The sequence below is a fragment of the Lontra canadensis genome, unplaced genomic scaffold (assembly GCF_010015895.1).
Source record: "Lontra canadensis isolate GAN:19392208 unplaced genomic scaffold, GSC_riverotter_1.0 scaffold3, whole genome shotgun sequence".
NCBI classification, from domain to species: domain Eukaryota; kingdom Metazoa; phylum Chordata; class Mammalia; order Carnivora; family Mustelidae; genus Lontra; species Lontra canadensis.
Window position 1 is genome coordinate 44,257,776 of NW_022630997.1, and position 18,527 is coordinate 44,276,302.

Consider the following 18,527-nt stretch of genomic DNA (forward strand, 5'->3'; position numbering starts at 1 on the left):
AGGTGCTCACTGGGCCTTGCAGTCTTGAAGTTGACGGGATGGAAGCCACCAGTGAGGGCGGCAGACGAGTCAGTGATGTCAGTGTCAAAGTCCCGGCGGTTGCGGCGGTACACCACCCCCCCCACCACGATGAGGACACCCACGACAACGAAGGCGGATACCACAAGGCCCGCGTACAGTGCCACGTCCCCCGAGGATTCCAGCACTGTGGGCACAGGAGGATGGTGTGAGACCCAGGTCCCGGGGCAGAGACCAAGGTCCCAGGACAGATCTGCACTGTATATGCTAGCTCCTACTCTCAGCCCTGCCACAACTGGCCGGGACCTCAGGCAAGCCTGAACTCCTCTGTGCATCGGTGTCTGCAAGTAAAATGGTCTAAAGATCCCTGCCCTGCTTCCCTCCCCGTGCAGAAACAGGCAAAATGACCCGTAGTCCATCCCAACAGTGAACTCATGGCTCACTGCTGAGAAGAGGATAGGGCTGTGGCTCAGTCTGTCCTGTCCCAGCCAGGAGGTTAACTGAGAGCCCCGCTACAGCCTGCAGCCCACCCTCGGGCGGGAGGTCCCAGCGCCCAGAACTCTCTGCAAGCAGCCCTCCCTGAGTTCAACTTGCATCCTAAGCCAGGTGGGGCCTGGAGGCCGAGGGGAAGCAGGAGGAAGGAATGAGATGCAAGGCGATGGGGTGGAGAGGAGGTGAGCAGGTGGAGAGGAAGGAAGGGGCTCAGGGAGACCACCCACAGCCACACTTCCCTCCCCCAGGCGGGCTGCTACACAGCTGCAAATAATTCTATGCAGGCCAGGCAGGAAGGTGTCAGGGTTTAGAGGAAGGGTCTGCACAGCAGTGCCATCCGACCGCGCTTTCCACAACCGTGCGCATTCTCTGTGTTGTCCCAGACGACAGCCACTAGCCACATGTGGCCACTGAATGACTAAAATGTGGCCGGTGTCCCTGAGGAACAAAGTCTTAAGCAATGTATTTAATTTTAACTAAGTTCACAGGAAGTTGAAAGAGCCACATGTGGCCAGTGGCTATCATGCAGGACAGCACACAGGCAGAGCCAAAATGCCTGCTCTTCCCTTCCAAGAAGTACATGTCCCATCTCTCCTCCTGTGGGCGGGGGGGGGGGGAGCTCAGAAAAGTAGGCCCGCTTTCCCTGCCAGCTTTCCCTTCCAAGCCCCACTTCCCCAGTGCAGACAGAGCTTTCGAGAGGTAGGGGTGGTTCAGTCCCAGTGTCCTCCCATTTCTGCCACCTTCTGGCCCCACCTCTCCTCAGTGGCCCTCATTCTTGGGCTCCCCAGAGGATCCTGGCGCCCTGGGAGAGTAGCTGGAGGAGGCCCTCAGAGCTTGGTTCTGCCTCCTGATGTTCTCCATGACCACTGTGAGCCAGGCCCAGGGCCTCACTATTGATTTTATGATTCTGGAATTATTTGGGAATGATGGTTTAATTGTCACAGGCCAATCCACCTGAGCTGCTTTACTGCTCTGGGGCTGCCACAGCACAGCCTGGGGAGGAAGCCGATTAGCCCCTTGGTGCTGACGGCAGGCAGCAGGTTTCCTGGAGAATCTAGTCCTGCTGCTGGGGGTACAGTATGGGGCTCCGGGTGGACAGTGTGGGCCTGGGTGCTGGCTCTGTCACAGAAAGGAAGCTGAGGGCACAAGGCTAAAAGCACCAGCATTGGCCACATAACTAGTTAGGTTCAAATCCCACCTGGATCCCCAGGTAAGCCCCTTCCTCACTGAGACCCAACTCCCATCACAGGAGGGTTGGGGCAGTGTCCTTTCTGTCAGCTGTGGGTCTCCCTGTGTCTGCATGTGACAGAGGCCATGACATGTGCAGCACCAGGGTGGGGGACCCTATGGAGGGTGGGTGAGGCGGCACCTTCCAGTCTCCCTGTCTCCCACACTGCCCTGCACCCCACACCCTGGAAAAGCCAGCTAAGGAGAGCCAGGGATCCCCCAGAACAAAGAGGACAGCCATGAAATGGGACTTACGGTGGCTTTTGGGGTCACTTAGAGTTTTCTTATCTGTCGAGGGAAATAAAGGGAAAGACAATGACGTAGGTGGCAGAGAAAGGATGGCGGAGGTGACAGGAAACACGCAGATGAGATGATGCACGTGGGCGGGTGGGCAGAGGTCCCAGGGGCTGCTCCACTGCGGCCGGCACCTGAAACCTGGGGCGGCCTAGGGGGATCCCCCCATCCGGCTCAAGCCCACACCCCGGGGCCCTGGCGTCCCGAGGACTCACTCTGCACGCAGAGCCCATCTGTGCAGTTCTTGGAGTCGAGCAGGGTCCCGCTGCAGTCTCGGCCTCCGTTCTGGGGCGGGGGCGCCATGCACTCGCGACTGCGCCAGTGGGCACACTCGGTGCTGCAGGCTGACCACTTGCTCCACTCCGTCCACGCTCCGTCCACTGCGGGAGCGTGGGGCACGGCACGCGCGGTTACGGATGCAGAATGCAGCAACGCACCCGCACCCACGCATGCGCACTACGGCAGGACAGGGTCCCCGGACATGCAAGCCGAACGGCAACACCCACCCCCAGACACGGGGCTGGGGCACCGATGAGGGGGTGGCAGACAGAACACGAACACACACACGAACATACACACATACTCTCTCTCTCTCCTTTCTCTCTCTCTCTCTCTCTCTCTCTCTCTCAGACACAGCCTGGGGCCTTCACGGGGACTCAAGCCCAAGGCAAAGACACAGAAACCCAAGAGCCCGGACAAAACCAGGCATGCAGGGGACCCACAGACGGGGACGCACAGGGTGACGTGAAGAGCAGAGGAGAAGAGAGGGACTTTGCAGGATTAGGGGTGGCGGTCAAGATGTGTCTAGGTCAAGGACAGAGGCACAGGCTCCTCCCACCCCAGGCAGCCTGGGACCCCGGCCCTGGGGCTGACACCGAGAACCCTCAGCCTGGAGGGCAGGAGAGCCTACCCCTCAGACGGCCGCTCAGAGCTTCTGTGTCTGTCTCTTTAGCAGCCTGCACAGAATGAGAGGGCAGAGGCCCCAGGACAAGCATCTTCCGCCCCCCACAATGAGAGAGAGCGGCCAGCCCCAGAGCGGCACAGAAAGGAGGGCTGGGAACCAGGGTGGGGCCGTGGAGGGGGAGGTGGGATGCCGGCCGGCCCCTGGCCTTACCTGGGCACACGGTGGTGCAGGCGGTCTTTTGGAAGGCTTGACCCTCACAGAAGGCGCCTCCATTGAGCGGTGCCGGGTTGGTGCAGGTCCGAGTGCGCTTCTGCCAGCCACGGCCACAGCGGTTGGAGCAGGGTGACCACTCTGCCCAGCTGGACCAGCCGCCGTTCACTGCAAGGGCAGCGGTGTCACCTGCTTGGCCCTGCTCTGCCACCTGTGGGCCCCCTAACCCCATCTCCAGCCCCGATGAGGCTCTTCTGCTGAGGCCTGGCCTTTCCTAAGTGGACCCCTCCTGCTGTAGCACTGGGGACAGATCTGGGCTGCAGCCGTCAGCCCCAGAGGGGGCCAGGGAAGTCAAGCTCTATCTCCAACCTCATTGTACAATGGCAAATGAAGGTCCAGAGAGGGCTGATGCTTCCTCAAGGCCACCCGGTAATAAAACCAGATGTAGGGTTCTTTCTAGCACACTCAAAGCATCTCAGCTATGGCTCTGCCCCCCTATGCCCAAGGGAACAGCAAGGAATAGCCTATAGGCCAAGGTGGTGGTTTCTCATTCTGCTGGGACACCAGGCTGAGGAATGAGGATACTGACTGAGCCCTGTTCCAAGCCCAAGCCCAGAGTGCCTGACTTGACTGCTAGCTTTGCTGTGTGATCCTGGTAAAGGCACCTCCCCTTGCTGGGCCTCAGCCTCCCAGCTGTCCATCGGCACCCTGCTGGCCTCTTCGATAGGCCTTGGTGAGGCGGGCAGATGGCCCAAGCTCTCCGGCGCCCCTGGCTAGGCTGCCCCCGCGTGGGCCCATACCATAGACAGTGATGGCGGCGGTGGTGCTTCGGCGTTTGGCTACGATGTTCTTGGCCACACAGGTGTAGTTGGCTGTGTCTGACAGGCGGGCCTGGCGGATGATGAGATTGTGGTCGATGGTGAGCAGGAAGTTGGTGTCCTGGGTGGGGTCAATGATGTCCTCATTCTTCAGCCACTCCACCTGGAGGAGGGGAGTTGGAGGGGGGGGCGTGAGGGCCAGTGCCTACTCACCTGCATCCCGGGGAGGGGGCCCTCTGTGAAGGGAATAGGACACCCGGCCATAACCAGGACAGAAGTTCTATCCATGTCCACCCACGGCGGTGACGTGGTTAGGCAGGCCCTCCACAGGACAGGCACTGTGCTGAGCAGTACAGAACCCAGGGGTTGTGACAACCACCCACTAGCTGGACAGCCTCAATTTCATCAGTCAGAGGGCAGCATTTATTAGCATCTACCCGACAGGGCTGTCGCAAGGATTAAACACATTAGTGTGGAGAGCGGGAGACCTTAGATCCCCGTAAGTACAAAATAAGCATTAGCTAGCAGCGTGTGCCTTCTGCCATTAAGGCCCAGGCCCCATGGAGTGTATCCATGCTCAGACCCATGCATTATGAGACCCTTCGGTGTCCATAAAACGGGGCTTTGGCTTTTGGGTGGGGAAGGAGGATTCAGTCACAGGCACTTCCCTTGCAAGAGACTGAGCCTGGGATCAACCCAAGTAGCCCTTGGGGATCTGGCCCCATCTCTGCCCTAGCCAGAGTCTACTGCATGCTGAATTCTTCAGAGGTGGTAGTTCCCTTCTGTCTCAAGCCTTGACATTCCCATCTATGAAATGGGGAGAGCTCTGGGAGCCTGAGGCACCATGGCTGGTAGTGAATACCATGTCAGGCTGGTCCCTGCCATGCCTGGTATTCCTCTTGTCCCCACTCACCTCAGCCACAGGCACCCCCTCCGGTGGGCGGCACTGTAGGAGAACCTCCTGGTCCAGGGGCACTTCCTTGCCCAGAGGCTCCTGATCGAAGTTCTTGCGCAGATCTGGGAGAAGCAAGAGGAGCAGGTCACCAGGCACAGTGAGGGGGAACTGAAGCCTGAGGTGCCCAACTCTAGCCACTAGGTGGCAGTGCACACCAAGGGAAGGGGCTTGACCTGGGGCATATCCTCTTCTCCAAATTGGGGGCCCTCCCAGGTGGAGTTGGTGGAATAGATTTCCCTCCCTGACTCTGGGATCATAAGCACGTAACAACGTGGAGGCAGCTCCTTTATACAGAAGTAGGCGATAGGGGCCTCTAGAAATTCCAAGGCCAGAGGTGGCCCCGTTTCTGGGTCTAAGAGGCTTCTGCTCAGCGGGCACCCATGGGCCTTGAGGTCTCTGCAGTGGGCATCTTCAGCCAGAGATGCCCCCACAGAGGAGGAACTTCCTCTCCAGGAGGCACAGGGAAGGGGCCCCGGGCGGAGTGGGGTGGGGGTGTCAGATGGCGTACATGCGATGCGGACATAGGCCCGGCGACTCTTGGTGGTGCCGGCGGAGCTCCAGGCCACACACTGGCACCAGTAATCCTCCAACCCGAACAGCTCCTCCACCTGCTGCCGTGACACCTCGATCTGGACCTCCCGCACCCGCAGGCCTGAGAGGGGGAGACAGATGTCAGCAGGGGGCGGGTCTGAGCATGGGAAGCAGGAATATGGCACCGGGACGTCTGTTTCTCTTCTGCCAAGTGCCTCCCGTTTCCATCTATTTCCCTGGCCAGAGCCACCAATGCCACTCCCCTGGAGACTGCCCCGGCTAATGCAAACCCTCTGTCCCGTGCCAGCCACGTCCTGCCCTAAAGCCAGGGTGTGCTCTGCAAAATGCACAAAGCCAGGTCACTCCTTTGGTTGTGCCTCCAGTCCTCACAACACAAAGACCTCGATCCCCCACGTGGCTGTGAGGCCCTACACTGTCTGTCTGCTACAGCCTCACTGGGCATCTTCCCTCCACCAGCCACAGGGCCTTTGCACACCCAGTTCCCTGGCTGGAACTCTCTTCTGGCCCCCATGTGCCTAATGGACCCCTAATCACCATCACCTGGGCCTCACTTCCAGATGGAAAGCCCCTCTGACCCTCGCCCACCCCCCACACGCTGTCAAAGTGCCACACAGAGCATGACTGGGCTGTGCAGGTCTCTTTCCCTGCCCAGCCTGGTTTTCCAACAGCACTGACCACTCTCTGGAACTGTATCATCTACTGATGTGGTCCTGTGTTAATTATTATTTCCTGCAGGGGAATAAAGCAGGGCTTTGCTCTGTTTACTGCTGGGGCCCACGACCTGGCACAGAAAAGGTTTTCCACAAATATGTGAATACAGCATGTGGCCTCTCTCTGCTTAGGAGCTGGAGATGGTGGGAGGCCCCTCTTCCTGGGAGCCCTCCGATCTCTCAACAGCTCCCTACTAGGGCCTGGAGGCCTCTCTGGCTACTGGATACAGCAGCCTACCCAGACAGGATCCATCACTCTCCTACCAACCACTGACAAAGCCCCTTATGCTCAGAAAAGGAGTGAACCCTTTTGGATTAGGATGCCCATCCAAAGCTCTTCCCCCAAAGCCTATGGGAGGACTGCAAGCCCTCCTCCTCCAGGAAGCCCTTCCTGACTACCCCTGTTTCAGAATCCCCAAAGCTGCTGCTCTTCCCTGCCACATGTCCCAGTTTTTCCTCTCATGCTTATACATGGGTTCCGATGAGCCCCTTGAGGGTAGGATTGTCTACTGTACTCTCCGTGGTACTGTGGCATGGTGGTCAAATGTGGGTTTGGGTAGCTGGGCAGGTCTGAATCCTGGCCCCAACTTCAATCTTCTGTCTCCCCCTGTACATAATGCACCCCCAGTCACCATCAGCTTTGGGCCAGGCCTCATTTCTGGAGGGAAGGCCCCTCTGACTCTGGCCCACCCACCACCTGCTGTGAAAGTACCCTATGGAGCATGACTGGGCTGTTCAGTTCTCTTTCCCTGCCCAGCCTGGTTTTCCCACAGCGCTGGAAGGGGGCACTCATGGGCCTGGTAGCAGGGGGAGTAGGGGCCGTGCTGTTACAATCACTCCTAATTGCAGGGTTGTTGAGAGGCCCCAGCGGGGTACACCATCCTTCTGCTTGGTTTGGACCCCAACCGCTGACCTCTGATCTAGGCCAGAGGGCCTCAGGGGGACACAGAAATAAGGGAAAGTTTCAAGAGGAAAGAGGCCAAGAAAAAGCCAGAAAGAAGATGGAAGAAATGGGGTCTACTGAGTGCCTGCTGGGTCCTGGCACTACGCTCAGCACTGAGCAGGCCCCACCGTGTTCCACCCCCATGGGGACCTTCATTAATGTCTCAGTTTACAAGGGAAGGAAGTGGGGCTCATAGAGTGTGAGGAACTTCCCAGAGTCACGCAGCCATGGGGGTGGCTGGGGTACATTTCTTTTTTCTTTCTTTTAAAAATCCCTTTTTTGGGAAGCCTGAGTGGCTCAGTCAGTTAAGCCGCTGCCTTCAGCTCAGGTCATGATCCCAGGGTCCTGGGATCAAGTCCCGCACCGGCCTCCTTGCTTAGCAGGGAGCCTACTTCTCTCTCCGCCTCTGCCTGCCACTCTGCCTGCTTGTGCTCTCTTTCTCTCCGATAAATAAATAAATAAAATCTTTAAAAAAAAAAAAATTCCTTATTTTATTTTATTTTTTAGATTTTGGGGGAGCATGAGACTCCAGATCTGTTTTCTAAAATTCTCTCAAAATGTTGGTAAAATATAGATAACCTAAAACTTACCATTTTAATGTACACAGTTGAGTGGCATTAAAGTACATTCTGGGGTGTATTTTTAAGCCTGGGTGATTCTGAAATCGGCGAGCTTTTCCCAGAAAAATAGAAGTTGGAAGGAGGGAGAAAGGAGAGAGAGTGAGAGAGAGCATGTTGTGGGGGGAGACAGACCGAGAAACATGGGGAAGGAAGATGGACACAGGAGTGAAAAGGGAGAGGTGGGAAAGACAGAAGGAAACAGGAGAGGGCTGAATAAGGGGGGAAAGAAGGATGAGGGAAGAAGTGGTGGCAGCAAGACCAAAGCAGAGGCGGGCTGTGAGGCGAGAGGCCCCCCAGAACCTGGGCCTGGCTGGGGCTGCCTGGCACTGGCCACCTGTAGGTCACCAGCAGTGGTGGTCCCCTGGAGCCCTGGAAAGGACCCCCTCTGAGGGGCCTGGGGACACGGAAGCCCCCATCTGGCTTCGGGGGCACCTCTGGGGGTGCCCGGGACCCTGCGTACATCTTCCTGTTGGGATCTGGGCTCTGTCCCAGCACCACCTCCATGGTGTTCTACTTAGTAAAACCAACCTCGTCTTCAAAGTGAACACAGCTGGAGGAGGAGACGCAGCATCTTGCCAACAGGAACAGAATCACTTCCCACAAACCCAGAGGCCCTCTGACACTAAAGACGGTCCCGGAATCTGGGTATGTCTGGGGGGCCGGGGCTGCGGACGGGGCAGCTCCTCCTCATTATGCAGGGTGCACACAGGTGCTGCAGTGTGCAAGCGTGAGAGTGTGTGCATGAAGAATGTTTGCCCCGTCGCCCCCAACTGCTCACTGATGTAAGATGGAGACAGAGAGAAAAGGACTCTGTGCTCTTTCATTTGGTAGCGCAAAGTCAGACAGGGACATGTGGCCAACGCTTGGGGAGATACGGATCCAGGATGAATCCCAGAGGGGGAACTGAGGCCCCAGGGGAGCCATGGCCGTGTGAAGTCTCACACAGAGCCCAGGTTAGAGCCAGGCCCAGGACCCGGCGTCCCTGGCACCCCTGGGCCCTGGTGGTGACTGGACAAGTGGGGCGGGCTCACCCGTGGCCTCATCCAGGCCCTCCTGTGTGACATGGTCATTCTGGCTGACCCACTCGCCGTTGCACTTGAAGTAGATCTGCGTGGCGGGGAAGGCACGGCAGCGCAGCTCCACAGGCTTGTTCTTCACGATGTAGGCGTCCTGGGGTTCCTGGAGGAAGTGGGGCAGGGGCTCAGCCGGCGCCGACGGGAAGGAGTCGGGGAGCACCTCGCTGCCAGAATCCGTGCCTGTGGAGGGAGGGCGGGCTTCATGAAGCTGAGGCTGGTGGTGGGGGGCGGGTGCGGTGAGCAGCTGGAGACCAGCCGGGATGCCCTCTGTGACCCGGGCAAGGTCTGGCCCTCCTGGGGCCTCAGTTTCCCCATCCCCCATCTTTTACCAGGTCGTGCTTTGGAACCAGTCCTAGCTCTCTGACCCTGGGTGATTCTCCTTCTTTCCAGACAAAGATGTCAGGGTGGCCCAGAGAGCTGAATGGATGGTCCAGGCCAGGACACCCCTCGAGCCCTCCCCAGTGTCCGCTGAACTGGACCTACTAAGCCTCCCTCTGGTTTCCCATGGTGGTGCCACAGGACATGAAGGGCTGGCATGGATCACAAAGCAGCCAGTTTTGCCCTAAAGCCACAGCTGCCCTTAGCAGCCCCAGCCTGCCGGGCTGGTGGAGGTGGGGAGACAACCCAGGACCCTCAGAGGCATGAGGTGGGGTCAGGTGGGGTGGCTGCACCAGCTCTGGTTCCTTGGTGCTTGGCCCCCCCACGGGGCCTCCTCCTCTGAATGCCTAAGGCAGGCAGCAGCATGGAGGGGGAGACCACCTCCCCAGCAGTGTTTACACAGAGCCTCCCCTCCTCGGGGCTGTCTCTGCCCCACTCCTCAGCCCTTCCCACCTCAGCCAAATGCACACCCTCCACCCTAAGAGCAGACAAGAAAACCGCGCAGCCTGGGAACACAGATAGGCTGTGCCCGCTACAACTCCTCCCCAACAAGGGGTCAAATGGGAACCCTGGCCCGCCAGCCTCTCTGGAAAGAACAGTGCCTCACAAGGTGAGACAAACAGGAAAGGAGAGGGTCCGGCCACAACCAGCGCTGGGAGGGAGGGAAACCAGGCCACGCCAGCCCATTGGTTCACTATCCACTTTGGGAAAATTGACTTTATGACACCAAGCGCCAAACAATCAGATGGCTGGGGCGAGCGATGGGGGGGCTAAGCTCCAGAGGGAACAATGAATTAAACCGCAGGAGTGTGCATCCGCCCAGCTCCTCACTGCCAGCCACGGCCTGTCACTGTCCCAGCACCCCAGTCCCTCCAGTGGTGTGGGGTCCCAGGAAGCACTTGCCCCCAGCCCAGGAGGCCACAATGGGACATGCATGGCCCTAGGGAGCCCCCTACGTCCAAAGGGGCCAAGGGGACACTCTGTTCTCTGTTCTCCAAGAGCAGAATGAACAAAACAAGCCATCTCTTTGCGGCCCAGGAGCTCCTGCTAAGACTTGGGGTGAGGGTAGGGGGTTCAGGCACTCTGAGAACATGCACAGGTTGTCTGGCTCCAGACAGTCAGTCCCGGGGGGAGTGTGTGTGTGTGTGGCCCACGGGAGCAAAGGGGAAGTCAGCAGGAAAGTGTGACTCCTGCTCCATCTAGCATGTTCCGTGGGGCCCCAGGATAGCCCTTTAACTCCTAGCACGGTACTTCGTCTCTAAAGACGGCAGGGAGGTCAACGCCCTTCCCTGGGCTGTTCTGAGGACCACAAAAGCTAGACAAGCGTGAGCACCCAGGAGGAGGCAAGCGCATAATAGGTGCACATCATCACATGAAAATGGCGACTAGCGCTCGCCTGGCATTAGGGGCTGTGTTTTTAGTACTTTACACAGTCAGCTTACCTCACTCTTGCAACAACTCTGTAGGGTATTTATGAGAGTCTTTGGTTTCTATGTGGGGAAACTGAGGCTGGGAGAGGAGAAGCAGCTTGCTCTAGGGCACAGAGCTAGCAAGAGGCAGAGCCAAGTTCTGAACCCGATAAACAGACCCTTGGCATCTGGGATACTGCCCAGGACTCCACACGGCCTGCTGCTGGAGTAGCTCGGGGACAGGGTGAGCATCCCTGCGTCTGAGAATCTGGATGGATCCTATCCTGACACCAGCCAGGACCCCACAACTCTAAGAGCTCTCTCATTAAAGGCTCAGCGGCTGCAACTGTCCTTGTTTTGGAACTGAAGACCGTCCGTATGGGGGAACGATGGACCGAAGCTCCCTGGCTGGTGGGCAGCTAAACTGGGAAGGGCACGGGGGATCCCAGGGCTTATCCACGCCCACCTCCCTCTGCCGGGCAGGGAGACCCCTTCCGTGTAGGTAGAAGACTGGCAGCCCCTGGGGTCTGGGAGCTGGCGCAGTTGACGGCAAGGTGAAACCCCGCCCAGGGAGCGGGACAGCATCCCCAGGGGCCGGAGAGCAAGTGGAGCCAGGAGGGCGTGCGGGCAGCAGAGCACCGGCAAGGCTCCATGCCCCGCTCCCCCACCCCTGCCGCAAGCGCCTTGCTTCAGTCTCAGACCTGAGGGGGGTGAGGCAGGGCACAGACTTCAGATGGAGCCACCTCTGGGTCTGAAGTCACCCTTCCTGACCTCGGGCACCGCCATCTGTGAAATGGGGGGACCAGGCCTCCCTCTGGGGGGGGTGGAGGTCACCAGAGAAGGTACAGGGGAGCCCGTGGGTCCAATCACTTGCTAGCTCCCTCTTCTAACCATACGGCCTCTAGCCCCCCAGCCCCCCAGGTGATGGCTGCTCTGACTCTCTGCGGCACTACAGCCGGTATTTACGACTTGGTTTTATAACCCTAATGCGGCTCATTTATAAAGCAGGCGCAGACGCGGCGGAGGAAACTGAACAGGAGACACGTCCATTAGTGCAGCAGGGCCCTAGTCTGGCAGCCCCCACCCCCCCGATCCCTACCCCAGCCCTCCTCTCCACCCTGGCACAAAGCTTCCTCTCTGGCCTTGGCGGGATGCAGCCAGGGATCCTCATCGATGCCTCCCCAAGCCCGGCAGGGCAGCGGGGGACCTTGATGTAGCTGGTGCCCCCTTACAACGTCTCCATCCCCCTGGGGTCCTGAATTCAGATGCAGCCGCGACACAAGAAGGACCAGGTCTGACCAGAGAACTCCTCCCTAGGCAGACCACCGGCAGACTCTATGTTTGCTCGGCATGTAGTAGATGGTCAGTGAATCCAAGTTCAATAAAAGTGGGGCTGGGGGGTGGGGAGTGCTGACGGGTCTGGGGAACAGCTAAGCTAGGTCCCCAGCCTCATCAGAGGGCACTTTCCCTCCTTGGCTTGGCCCCTGGCTTGGGCCGTCACAGTTGAGGGAGGCTCCACAGGCGTCCCGGCCGGCCGAGGGCCAGCCTAGAGGGAGAAGACTGATGGAGTTTCAGGGTCCCCAGGGGACTCCTCTACCCGCAGCTTTCCTCTGAACTCACAGTCCCGCAACAACCCCCACACAGCCTCCTACACTTCCTTGGTCTTTAGTATCTTGGTAACTTTTACCCCAAGGCCAAAAGAAATTCCTAGAGGTTCTTTTTATTAAATAGTTAGATCTAAACAGCTTGTGTGTGTGTGTGTGTGTGTGTGTCCCAACAATTTGTGTGTGTGTGTCCCAACAACTTGGCAGCCTTTTGAAAAAACAAGACCCATAAATTGAAAGAAAAAGTAAGATCTGTAGTCCATTCCTAAAGAGCCACAGTGACGAGTCGAGTGGGGTGTGCATGCCGTTTGGGTACTGCTTTTCAGTCTTGGAATCAGACTGGCCCCACCACCCTCACTGTCTGTCTCAGAGTCCTTCCGAATGCCCAAACCCCACCTCTGCAAAGACAGGATGCTGCGAAAAGGACAGAAGTAGGATACGATGTTGACATTGACAGCTGACTTGAGCCAACAGTTGTGGCAATGTCTGGTAGCTGTTCAGCACGGCTGTCTTTCCTTCAAGATGAATGATTTCCCATAGCAGCCCTGGGAATGTGCGCAGCACCCTGGGGTGCTTTGGCACAGCTTTGGGGAACCACAGCCCTATGCGTTAGGTACTATTATTATGCCTTTACTACAGACAAGGAAACAGGGGCCGAGAGAGATGAAGTCACTGGCACAGGGCTATGCAGTCAGTGGGCCCCAGAGCGAGGGAGATAACCCGGGCATTCAGGTACCTGAATCTGACTTCTGGGTTAGAACTGGGATTTGCTTCTACTACGTGGCAGGAACTTTAAATATTTTGCCCAATTTACTTCCCACAGCCCCCAAGCAGAGGATTATCTTCCCATTTTCCAGATGAAGACACGGGGCACCCAGGGACTTGCCTCATGGCAAGGTCACCTGGTCATTGGGAGAAAAGGCCATCTCTTCTCATCACCTGTTGCCCTGGCTTTGCTACGGCTCTTTCCAGAGGAGACTCAGACCTGAGAAGAGCCCCTAGCGGAGGGCAGCCTGCTTGTGCCAGGCCAGATCCAGATCTGGAGTTCCTGCTGGCAGGAAGATGTCCCACCAAGTGTGTCTGTCTGTCCTTCCTTCCTTCCTTCCTTCCTTCCTTCTCTCTCTCTCTCTTTCTTTCTCTCTGAGAGAGAGAGAGACAGTGAGAGAGGGAACACAAGCAGGGGAGTGGGAGAGGGAGAAGCAGGCTTCCCACTGACCAGGGAGCCCAATGCGGGGCTTGATCCCAGGACTCTGGGATCATGACCTGAGCCAAAGGCAGACACTTAATGACAGAGCCACCCAGGCGCCCCCTACTGGGTCCATTTTTAATTGCTGAAGAGAATTTCCTTTGGGCGTGGTCAACTTTTTTGCCACTGTTACTCCTCGCTTAAAGGCCCCCTGCACAGACTGTGGTCCTATGGCACAGTGTGGGGGAGCCCAGGGAGGAAGGGGGAGGCACTATTTGCTCCTGTGCTCTCCCAATCAGGCCCAGGCCCTCCCACCCCAGGCCTCAGCTCACGAGGACCACCCGTGCCTCCAGGTGGGACCACTTGTGGGGGTCATTCAAACCCCCACTTCCAATTTACCTACAGCTGCCTGAGGGTTTTTGTCACGTGTGTCATGTGTGTCACACAGATATAGAGTCACAGGGAGAGAGGTTACTGTTAGGGCCGTCTTGTACAACATCCCCCATCCATTCCATCCAACCTTGACTCGCATCCCTCCACGGACAGGGAACTCACCACCGCTGCTCGTCTCTGCCAGGTTCTCCTTTGAACTGACCTAACGGAAAAGTCCTTCTTACTTTCAACTGAAATTTGCCGTCTGAGGTTCCAGCCATTGCTACAATTTTAACCTCTGAGTTTCCACAGAAGAGTGTTTCCTCCGAAGTGTGGGGCTGCCTCCCCTGGCCTTCTCGCCTTGCTTTCACATAGTCATGAGACACAGTTTTGCACCTCCTCACCACCAACCTGGCTTCCTTGTGGACAAGTTCCATTTTGCCCCCAACCCAGTTAAAGTATGGAGGGCGGGGGGTGGTCAGGTTGGGGGTCCGGCAGGCACGTCCTGCTTCTGGCAGCTCCAAGTTTCCTTTAATAGCTTTGGTGGCCGCTCTGGAGAGCAGGGAGCCCTCCACACCTTCCTTGGTGTCCTCCTACGGTGTTAGGACCGAGTAACCGGCCTCTAGGGCCTCTAGTAGTTGAGTGGAGGCTGCGGGATGGAGAAACAGAGCAGGGAGCCCGAGCCCCATCCCCACCTGCCAGGAGGAGCTGTGCTAGGTTCAACACTCCCTCCCAGGGGCTAGGTCTGGGCAGGGCCCAGTGTGGGGACACAGGGTCCCACTTGGCAGGGAGGAAGCCAAGACCCTGGGCTTGCTTAAGAGGTGTCAGAATCTGAGCCACTAGAATAAGCAGGAGCCAGACGTTGGAGGTGAAGGAAGTGGCTTCAGGACCAAAGTGAAGAAGCTGCATTTTCCAGAGCTACCCCTGAGGAGAGGGAGAAGCTAAAACTACAGTGTTCGGACATTCCTACAAGGGAGACTATCACCAGACGCTCCTGCTTCCCTTACGGTAACCCTGCGAGGAACGGGTTTGAATCCCCACTCTGCCACCAAGACCTCGGGGAGGTTGTTTTACCTCTTGGGGCCATCTATAAAAGGGAGAAAAGGCAGAAGCATAGAAAGTCACAGTCAGAGGGGCTTGGAGCCCTACATTCCACAGCTCAGAGAGGGAATGTAACTAATTCAACATCACACAGCAAATCAATAGCCAAGGCGGACCAGAGTGCAGTTTCCGCTTTGGGGCTGAGAAGGGTAGACCGCAAGGGCAGAGCAGGGCCGGAGGCAAACGTTTGCTCTCTGGATTCCCCCTGCCTGGGATGGAAAGTCATCACCACCCATATCAGCCAGGGCCGCCTCTGGTCTTGCCCAGGGCAGATACCTGAGCATGAGGCCGCCATGGTGGGTATGGAGGGCCTTGCCGTCCCCACCCACCAGTCTGGGGCCCCCAGGTGGGGGACAGGGCCAGTCCCGAGACTCCTAGGCTCAGCAGCAGGAGGTGGGCATCTGTAGCTGAGCTGGGCCGTGGGTCTCCAGGGCTGGCTGGTGTTGAGGCGGCGCCCACGCCAACGGGGCAGGGCTGGAAGGGGAGAGGGGAGCAGGCGGGAGGTGAGGGACAGAGAGACACCCCACGCTGGGCACATTCATCATCAGCAATCACAATCTCTCTAGCCCCTGGACGCGGGCTGATTCTCGCCAGACTTGACCTCCCACTGCATGGAAAATCTCTTCCATTCACTGTGAGGCTGATGTGCTCAGTGGGGAATGCGGAGAGTGGTGGGGGGAAGGAGCCCACTTATTATTATGTTTTAAAAACACATAAGCCCCCCATGGAAGGACCCCTCCCTGGACACAAAGCCCTTCTTCCATCTGGCCCTGGCTTCTGGCGGCTGTGGGGTTCAGGCTGGGGCCCCCCTCAGAGGCGGTTACAATGGCCGTTACCGATGACAAATGGGGGCTGGCGGGCTTGGGGGACGCTGAGTTACTCCTAACAAAAGAGGCCCCTTGCACAACCCTTTTCCCACACCCTCTGTAGACACGCCTGGGCCCATGATGTCACTTCCTGTGCTGGCCACAGGAAGCGGCCTCACCGTGATGGCCAGCTAGGGCAGTGGCTTACATCCTGAAGGGGGGGTGTCTGGCTGACCCTGAGAAATGGAAGGACTCAGGGATAAGTGAGGGCAAGTGAAGAGCTGATGGGAGGCATTGAGTCCCAGAATGGAGCCCAGGCCCCATGTTACTGGGGGCCACACAACTTACAAAGTCAGGAGGGACACTATGGTTATTGGGTCTACCCTCAGACTCTCAGTGGGGCCTGGGGAGGCTGCATTCCACACAGGAGTCCCTCCTCCCACACCTTTCCTTCAGCCATTGGACTCCCTCAGCCTGAGCCTTTCTAGGGCTAATTTCTGGCTCCCCTTCCAAGCCCTAGGTCCCAGGATGTTACTATGCCTGGAGGCTTGGGCCCTAAGGAGGCTTGGGGTGCATTCTGCTTCCACCTCCTCTCCCAGACAAGGGGCTCAGAGCCCTCTTATGCATCACATTCCAGAAAATAACCTTTTACCAACAGCAGTGTGATAACAAACACCATCAATACAGTAATCCTGTGAGCTAGGTGTTCCATTTCACAGAGGAGGAGACTGAGGCTCAAGGAAATTAAAGAACATGCTCAGGCTCACAGCTAGTGAGAAACCCAAAGCTCTTCTTGTTAAACCACAGGACTCCTTTGGTTCACAAGGCCCTAAGGAATGAGCAGAGGGTAGCTAGTTTCTTGCCCATTTTGCAGATGAGCAAATAGAGTCTCTCCAGAGTTCACTAGCTTCCCGGAAAGGAAGAGGGTCTTGGCGTCCTCACCCCAGCACCTGGCCTCCCTACCTCTGGGGCCTGACAAGTCCCAGACTTGTTCTGGATAGCCCAGCCAAACAGAGATCCATCCTAGCCTGGAGGGACCTGTTGCTAGCCTGGTGTCACACTGAGACACACATACACTCCCAGCAGCAGACACCCGCAGATCACACCCATGGTCAAAGGCCACCCTCTCCCCGGGATGCCCGCCACTATGCTGGGACAGTGACTCCTTTCTTAGGGCTGTTTATGTCAGTGCTCTAAGGCAATGGCCATGGCTCGGGCCCCCTGGGGGACCCTCTATTTTATTTGGTCATCTCCCCTCCATTCAGAGTTGGGATGAGGTGCACGTGAGTGGCTCCAGTCCTGGCTAGGGAGGTCTCCCTTTCCCTCCCTAAGCCCAGGTCCTCCTGCTGGGACCTCCTCACTGTGCTCCCTACCTTCCCCCTTCCCCTCCAATCCGAGATGCTCACAGCAGCCGGAGCCATCTCGTGAAACAGAGGTCAATCCCCCTCTCCTGCTTGCAGCCTCTGACGGCTGCCATTTGCACTTGGAATGAAGTCCCACCCGGGACCGAACCCTCTGACTTCAGAGGCTCACTCATCATCACGGCACCCCAAGCCATTTGCCCCCGCCCACAGGCGTGTTTCCTGCCCCTTGAATGTGCCTCCTTTATTGCCACCACAGGGCCTTTGCTCTTCTCTCCTGGAATGCACGCGCACCACGGGCCAATCTCTCTGTACTCTTGCAGCAACTCTCTGTCCCCGAGATCTCAGTGCCACCTGCCGCTCCCATGTGAGTCCCTCCCTGACTGGGCTGTGTACACCAATCCTTCTCTGCTCTCCCCTGTGCCATCCCCAGATTGTCCTGGGTTTTTTTTGTTGTTGTTGTTTTGCTTGTTTGTCTGTTTTTCTTGACAGTGTTCCCCTCTGAAATCCCTTCTTCCTATACTTGATTGTTCCCTGTCTGTGTCTGAACAAGTCTGCTCTCTGGAAGGCAAGCTCCTGGAGAACCTGGAAATCCTGTTTGCTTGTTTAGCTGGACCTACTAGGGTTGCAGGACTTCTCCCAACACCTGGGGTGGCAGGTGGAGGCGGGAGGAAGCAGCCAGAGGGGGTGCACACACGTTGGGCTCACCTGAGCCCTGGGACACACACAGTCCCTTTGGAAACCCGATCCTATAGGACTCCGCTAACCCAGGGAACCTCAGAGACCATCTAATCCTTGTCTTCCTAGATGGAGAGAAGAGAGGGTGTGGCCTGATCTAAAAATCACACAGCACCTGAGCCGCGAAGCCAGTAGAGAAACTGGGCTCTAGAAACTCCCAGGGCAGGAGGAGGGACTTTATTTTAAAAATCCTCCTTGTCTTTCTAATGAAAACACTTTTTCTTTTCCCCTCTTGGCCTCTTCTGATGACAATTGAGGAAGAAATAAGAATGAAAATAAAAGCCACCCATTCCCACCTCCTGTTTACCAGAATTAACACAGGACGTCGGTCCTCTCAAACTACAGACAGGACGCTTATTTGTTATCGAGGTCCCACAATATACAGTTCCATATTCTGTTTCCCTTGAAAGGCCCTTAACTGAAGACTTTGAAACCACAAGCCAAATGCACAAAGCATCTTTGGTGCTCAGCACGGTCCCACACGGCACAGGCGCGGGCCAGTGTGGCTGACTGCCCCCCCGCACCGCATCCCGGGTCGCCGGAGAAGCAGCAGGATACAGAGCTGGTGCGGGAGGCCACAGGGCAATGACATCGGGGGCTTGGCACATTTGGGTGCTGAGCAGAAAGATGCCCAGGGTCCCGTCCCTGTCCCGCGGGAGAGTGAAAAAGCCCATAGGTATAGCCTCTGGCTCAGGGACTGCCTGGTGGGGCAGTGATGAGGTCCCTGCTGCCCTTTTTTCCGGGTGAGCTGTC

The 18,527-nt window shown here is 57.4% G+C and overlaps 1 protein-coding gene across 2 annotated transcripts in view; it reads right to left on the bottom strand.

Annotated features, from left to right (window-relative positions):
* Positions 1–18,527, bottom strand: part of UNC5B (unc-5 netrin receptor B) — a 77,737-nt gene that overhangs the window by 7,917 nt on the left and 51,293 nt on the right. The window contains exons 2-9 of one of the 2 annotated variants that reach the window (XM_032841073.1): positions 8,775–8,999; positions 5,427–5,570; positions 4,877–4,980; positions 3,946–4,126; positions 3,146–3,313; positions 2,247–2,411; positions 1,993–2,025; positions 11–205 (exon numbers count right to left, since the gene is read on the bottom strand). In XM_032841073.1, the coding sequence (XP_032696964.1) occupies positions 11–205; positions 1,993–2,025; positions 2,247–2,411; positions 3,146–3,313; positions 3,946–4,126; positions 4,877–4,980; positions 5,427–5,570; positions 8,775–8,999 (1,215 nt within the window). The remainder of the gene's footprint in view (positions 1–10; positions 206–1,992; positions 2,026–2,246; positions 2,412–3,145; positions 3,314–3,945; positions 4,127–4,876; positions 4,981–5,426; positions 5,571–8,774; positions 9,000–18,527) is intronic. The other variant, XM_032841076.1, reaches the window with a different exon arrangement.